Source organism: Octopus bimaculoides, chromosome 1 (genome assembly GCF_001194135.2).
Source record: "Octopus bimaculoides isolate UCB-OBI-ISO-001 chromosome 1, ASM119413v2, whole genome shotgun sequence".
NCBI lineage: Eukaryota > Metazoa > Mollusca > Cephalopoda > Octopoda > Octopodidae > Octopus > Octopus bimaculoides.
In genome coordinates this window covers 40,813,417-40,820,544 of record NC_068981.1, presented here as the reverse complement: position 1 = coordinate 40,820,544, position 7,128 = coordinate 40,813,417, and the positions used below count along the sequence as shown (strand labels likewise).

The window sequence follows — 7,128 nt, the reverse complement described above, 5'->3', positions numbered from 1 at the left end:
TGTGGAGAAGGAAATATGAGAAAGATAGTTTATTTTATAAAATCCTAGAGTGTATTGCAAACTTTTGTTCTTGAGTTTTTTAACAAATAAATGTCTGTTTTAAGCAATGTTTTGACTGTTATTTCTAGCAACTCCTATTGGTTTTTTTATAGCTTTTAAATATTCAATTTGCTTACTCTTTACTCTTTACTCTTTTACCTGTTTCAGTCACTTGACTGTGGCCATGCTGGAGCACTGCCTTTAGTCGAGGAAATCGACCCCAGGACTTATTCTTTGTAAGCCTAGTACTTATTCTATCAGTCACTTTTGCCAAACCGCTAAGTTATGGGGATGCAAACACACCAACATTGGTTGTCAAGCAAATCTTCTAATGTTTGTTCACTGTTTACTTTAGCTAGTTTAATGTTTTGACATGACGGTGCCCCCCACCCACCCACTTCTTGTTACTGTGACAAATGATGGAAAAGGCAATGAATGTGCTCTTTTCTGATTGGCTGAAAATTATGAAAATTATCAAACTTTGAATGCCTGTAACATTTTTGCCAAATTTTTCTGGAATAAATGAATAACAAATTCAGATTCAGCGTCAAAAATTACATCTATACAAAACATTGAAAAATTTCTTTAAAGATTTCGACATGCAGTGACAATAACCACAAAGATCCATAGTACGTCCATAACAGATATTATCTGCTGGTGAACACTGTAGAAAAAAAATAGTTTGATTTTTCATGATGTATTTACATTAAGTATGATACAAATATAGCTACTAAATAGTAGGTTTATCTTTTATCTTTTACTCATAGTAGTCATGAAACCGTGGCCAGGCTGGGGCACTGTATTGAAAAAATTTTAGTTGAATAAATTGACCCCAGTTCATATATATATATTTTAAAGCTTGATACTTATTCCATTGGTATCTTTTGCTGAACTGCTATGTCACAAGTATGTAAACACACCAATACTGGTTGTCAAATGGTGGTGGGGGCAAATACAGACACAAAGACACACACGCACATACACATTATGGATTTCTTTCAGTTTCTGCCTACCATATCCACTCACAAGACTTTGGTTGTCTTGTGGCTATAGTAGAAATAGAAGGCACTTGCCCAAATTGCCATACAGTGCAACTGAACCTAGAACAATGTGGCTGGGAAGTAAACTTTTTACCACACAGCCATGAAGACAGTATATAATTACTGACAAAATCTCAATACAGGATTGAAACTAGTTCAGTAGCTACCTCTTTTTCTCTACATGAAGATATTGTATTCAAAGACATGATGTTTACATCTGTTTAATGTTGGATAAATACACTGTAGTACAATAAAGTAGTGAAACAAAATGTTGTTAATGCACCAGTAGTTTAGAATGAGTAAGTAATAGCATTGTTCTAAATTTGAGGAAGGCAAGTCTTTGTAATGCATTTTAACTATGGTGGAGGATTTGTCAACTAGGAGAAGAATCAGAGTGATAATGAGATTTTGTATGTGCAGTGACCTCAAGGGTTGCAAGCTGTTAATGTTTTGGATGGGGTGGCTATATTAATGTTTTCCATGTGACCATTAGACTACAGACCTTCCTGGATGAATTGTTTTATAAAGTTGATACAGATCAGGGGTCTCCAAAGTGGTTGATATCGACCTCTGGGGATCGATGGGACTATTCATAGGGTCGATAAATGCACATCTACTTGATTATTATTATTATTTATTTATTTTCTTGTAAATGCCTGGGGGTTGATGAAGAGTCAAAGATTCCATGAAGGAGTCGATGGTCTTAATAGTTTGGGGACCCCTGATATAGATGTAAGATGTTGACATCATATAAAGAAAAAATGGTATTATATATGGGTAACACAGTTTGGTTACTGGAATTGAATTATGTATTCTAATTTTATTTTATACCTGCATTGGATAGTAACCTCCAGCAAAAGGATTGTGGCATGATGTTTGATCAGATCCCAAATCCACAAGTAATTCACCAGTGTTTTCATATTCCGTAATCAAACGATCCCTAAAAAGATGAAACACAACATATGAATTATAAACATAATAATTATAGTAATTTTCCTGAAATACATATAAACTTCTGCATAATAAAACTGAACCGAAAGGATTTTTGAATAATTTATTCAGTTTACATGGGCCAAGAGGGGACGCTTACAGTGGGATGAAATTCTTAGTACCAACCACTTTGTCAGGAATAGGAAATGGTTGTTAATTTTGTAGCCAAATAGAGAGTCATGACTTGCCCAAGAATGCAAATTAATACCTTTGATCTATAGGCAAGAATTTATACATCTTTATCGATCAAAGTTCGTATCTATTACACTTAATGATATATAAAAATCTGAGTTATCAACATGTCAGAATATTTGCTTAATGTCAGTAAGATCAATGTGCTGGATTAGTCTCTACATGACCTTTAGTTTAAATTTTGTAACACTTATTCATTAATGATCATTATCTTAGTGTCTGACTGACAAACAAAATTATTCTTACTTCATCGTCTGACAGTTTGTAGGATGAAGGCCATCAGGTTGAAAAACAATGGAAACATATGTTATACCTATCCAAACATTAAGCTACTTGAATAGTTATGTATTATTAATTTTAAGCTTACTTTAGCTCCTTTATAAATAACCTTGGTAACCCTAATAAATCTTCCATTAACTGTTAACTTGCACCTGACCTTGATAATGCACAAAATACTCAATAAAGTTTGTTTTTAATCCACATTGACAAATAAGAAATATGACGACTAAGTCCAGCTTCTGTAATAATCTCAATAGGAATTCAGAACATATAATGCCTTGCTATTGATTTGAAATTACATCTAAAGAAATATGAACAGTTTTTTAGGTGAATTCAACAAAGTGATATTTTTTTCACTTTAAATATTTATAAAAGTTACCATAAATCCACAACATTTCCATGGTAACCAATACTTGTTGGCTTTTTCTCTTTTCGACCAGTTCGAATCAAATCAACACAATGATCTAAATTGGCAGCAATCTTCAATAACCAACCTTGCTTATAACGTTTAAGTAAGGCATTTTTATCAACCTGTAAATACATAAAGCAGTTAATTATCATTATTATTATTATTATTGTTGTTGTTGTTGTTGTTGTTATTATTATTATTATTATTATTATTATTATTATTATTATTATTATTCAATTGAATTGCATTTTATTTCATCTTCCAGCCGAGTCTCAACCAAAGACCTAAGGCACGTATATATTAGATGGAAAGAAACTTCCCGAGAATGTGAGCAGTTGATGTCAACATAATTTTTTGAGTCTCATGGACTGTTGGTTTCCCAGGGATACGGCCAAAAAATTTGTCATTACCCTTCTTTATCATTCCCAGGGTTTTTAATTGCCACGTCCTGGATATCTCAATCTCAAGGTCCTTATATTTTGAAAGCTTTTTAAATCCCTTTGTTGAGATGTTTCTATCAGTAGGCACTGTCATATCAATTAACAGGTATGTTTTTGGGAAACACATAAGAACAATTCATAATATAATATAAATTGATATTGTTTAGTACAAAATCAGACTGATTTAATAAACTTATGATAAAAGGAAATTCTAGCTTTGACTAAACCATCTCTTTAGAGTACAAATCGTCTATATTTTACTTGTTTCAGTAATTGAATTGCAGCTATGCAAGGGCACTACCTCAAAAGGTTTAGTTGAACAACTGACCCCAGGACATTAAAACATTTTTGTGCTTATTCTATTTGTTTATTGGCCTCTTTTACCAAACTGCTAAGTTATAGCGAGTAGACAAATCAACACCAGTTGTCAAGAAGTGGTTAGACAAATGCAAACATAATACAAATACCATACTGTGTTTAATAATAGCATCAATACCATATTGAGACACAAATCACACAATTAGAAGGCCAGCTATTGATTGCTGTTAGACACATCATTAACATTTGAAGTTGATTGTAAGAGTTAAAGTTTGAATTATAATATACCCACCTCAGCTACAACTCCAACACAACCTGCAATAACTGCTGCTTTTGCCTGTGCCCCACTCATGCCTCCCAAGCCAGATGTGACAAATACCTGTTGGAAATAGTAATAGTCATAATACATAACATGTAATAATAGTAATCGTTATACTTGAGGATGGTCATATTTTGCCAATTAAACACACACACTATATATTTGGTCTTCACTTCAACTTATTATTATTATTATTATTATTATTATTATTATTTTTTTTTTTGTTTCTTCTTTCTTCAAATTTTCTTCCATTTCTCGCCGAGTGTTTTCCGTACACCTCGGGCAGAGAAACTCATTGTATGCATTCCCAATTTACACACGCAAATTCACAGGCAAAATATGTATTAAAAAAAAAATTAATAAATAAAAAAAAAATTCATGAATGGATGTTGTTTTCACAGCGATAATGCTCTTCTCAGTACATGAGTCATTCCAGTTAACACGATTTTTTGCACTTCCTGTAGGGATGGTAAGCCTGGTATCATTTTCAAATAGGTTTCAGTACTTTTTTTAATCATTCCTAGAGATCCTACAATCACTGGTACGGTAGTCTCCTTGAGGTGCCACATTTTTTCAAACGAGAATACTAAATGAGAATACTAAAAATGAACCCAACTGCTCTCAAAAATTAAGTAAAAAAACTGGAAAAATAATCCAGAATCCTTATCTGGTACCTGATCCATCCCAATGGTAGTCCTAGAATGTGAAGGTGGGTGTGTGGGCCATGTTTGTAATGCTGTGTGTGTGTCATCTGCAGTGGGTACAGGGAAAGTTTTCTCTATGAAGGCATTTTTTGGTCCATCCACTGATATAGTGTCTTTATGACCATTAAGGTCTACAGTGAAAAAATTATCTGTGTGTGAAAGAAAATGGAGAGGACCTGCATATGGTGCTGTTAATGGAGGTTTAGCAGCATCGTTGTGCACAAAAATGTGAGTTCAAGAAGTAAAGCTTCCTTCAAGGCAGAGCTAGAAATGCAATTGTCAAGTAGGTAAGAGGTTTTAAGCTGGAGCAATATATTCAAAATTGGTAAAACTAAAAATTGTCGAGGATAAATTAAATTTATTATTGTTACTTAATATGTTAGCGTTATTTAATTTCTGAACAGTTTTGCTGCTGTTTGTTTATGTAGTTTGATTTCTTTATTCATTAGTTTCTACTGAAAAAAAGTTTCAGGTCTTGTGCCAAGAGTAGAAAAAAAAAATGATCATTATAATTTTGACATATGCACCAGAGTTGGAATTTGAAAGATGGAGTTGGGTCATTACATCAAGATATGTGCAGAGTGATGAAATTGTTCTGTAAGTACTCATTCAGTGTCCAGGTATTGATGACTTGTAGAGTTATATTGAACAGCTGTTGCTACTATCAGAATTATCCAATTAAAAACTGAAGCCATCTTGAGGGTCACTCCTCCACCTTCATTTGACAAACAATTTTCCTCTGCTTTGTGACAATGGAGAAAGTGATAGAATTTTAGATAGAACTGAAGAAACTTAATATAAACACTTTCCTCTTTGTCCAAGTTCTCATCATCTTCTTAAAGTTCAGCTTGGAAAGAATGATGGTGCTGGAGGGAGGTGCTGCCATTTAATAAATTTGCTAAAAAGTGATGAAAATGATGATAATAACTTGGGTGAATGGACCTGCTTTGGGCATTTCCCTTCTTTTAGTATGTACCTGCTTTCAACGTATGCCTGTAGGCCAGTGGATGTAGCTGGGAGAGTACACTAGCTTGTAGCAATGAAGGCAAAGTGTTTAGTATATGTTCTGGGAAGTGAGGCAGTAAGGATAATGGAGGTGGTTTATTACTATCTACTTCAGATGAAGCAAAGGTATTGTAGTATTAAAACATAAGGTAGAGATAGTAAAAATGTGTGAGTTAGGGGTGGTAGTATGTTGGTGACTGTGTAATTGATAATCAAGCAAATTATCTTTTTTTATGTTGGGATGTGTTCTGGGATATTTGTATCTGTAGCAACACAGTAATATATTCCTGAATTATTTCATCTCATAACTCAGCTTATATTTGCATAATTAATCTTGCGACATTGAAGATAGATAACCAAGATATAGAACCAAGATATTGGGGAATTTAATCTGATACGGGCTGAGGTTTGAATGCTGATGAAATTTATCAGTTAATAATTCAATCATTTATCTTGAAGGGTTTGGTGTTCAGTTGATTCAAGCAGAATTTGAATTCAAAATTATGAAGATACTGGTTAATGCATATATTTGGACTAGTATTTATAACACAAAGAGACATCAGCAATTATTGTTATCATGGTAATACTATAGTTAAAAAAAGTGAATACAGTAATCTCTCGACTATCGCAGGTGTTACACCCCCAACACCCCGCAATAGGTGAGAATCCACGAAGTAGAAACAATACTGTATATTTTTTATTATTTTTATAATTTGAATATATTTATTTTATTATAAATGCAAAACAAAACCATGGAGAAATTGGCATAAGCTTAAATAATAAACCGGGATATGGTGAGGGAATACTGTATATTGAAATCTTACCTTTCCAGAAAGATCATCAGTTTTTAAATACATACGAGCAGCATTGAGTAATGTCAGCTAAAACAAGAAGATTTAAATGAAAGACCATATATTAAGAATTTTTTTAAGAAACTGAATGAATGAGAATCATAACACTGTGTAACATGACTTTTGTCCTTGGGTAGCAACTGTTATTTCCAATTTGTTAATCTCTTGAAAGTATGAAAAATAGCTAATATTTCCTTCAAACTTTGCTTTTGTTACAATTATTCAAACTTCAAAGAATCTCTTTCAACACATTGCTATGATGCTCCACCACTACTCCTGCTCATGATCAGAGATGCACATATTGTCAGCCGCTAAAGGGTATGTTCAAGTGGTTAAAGTCAAGCAATTAACAAGCAGATCTGTGGTATTGAGCAGAATGTTTGCTATAATGATATTTCTGTTTCACAGAAAATAGGTCAGTAACAGAAAATAAGTCAGTTTTAAAGCATTGATGTCCAGGTCACAAAAGCGAAGTTTGAAGGGAATAGAAGTAATTTCCTTAGATTTCTAGATAGAAGTAAATAAGAAATAACACTTACTGA

The 7,128-nt window shown here is 33.1% G+C and overlaps 1 protein-coding gene across 2 annotated transcripts in view; it reads right to left on the bottom strand.

The window, feature by feature from the left end:
• LOC106871137 (urocanate hydratase) overlaps window positions 1-7,128 on the bottom strand; it is a 36,203-nt gene that overhangs the window by 19,465 nt on the left and 9,610 nt on the right. For both annotated transcript variants that reach the window (XM_052966203.1, XM_014917450.2), the window contains exons 7-10: window positions 6,560-6,616; window positions 4,000-4,086; window positions 2,920-3,071; window positions 1,911-2,019 (exon numbers count right to left, since the gene is read on the bottom strand). In XM_052966203.1, coding sequence (XP_052822163.1) covers window positions 1,911-2,019; window positions 2,920-3,071; window positions 4,000-4,086; window positions 6,560-6,616 — 405 coding nt within the window. The remainder of the gene's footprint in view (window positions 1-1,910; window positions 2,020-2,919; window positions 3,072-3,999; window positions 4,087-6,559; window positions 6,617-7,128) is intronic.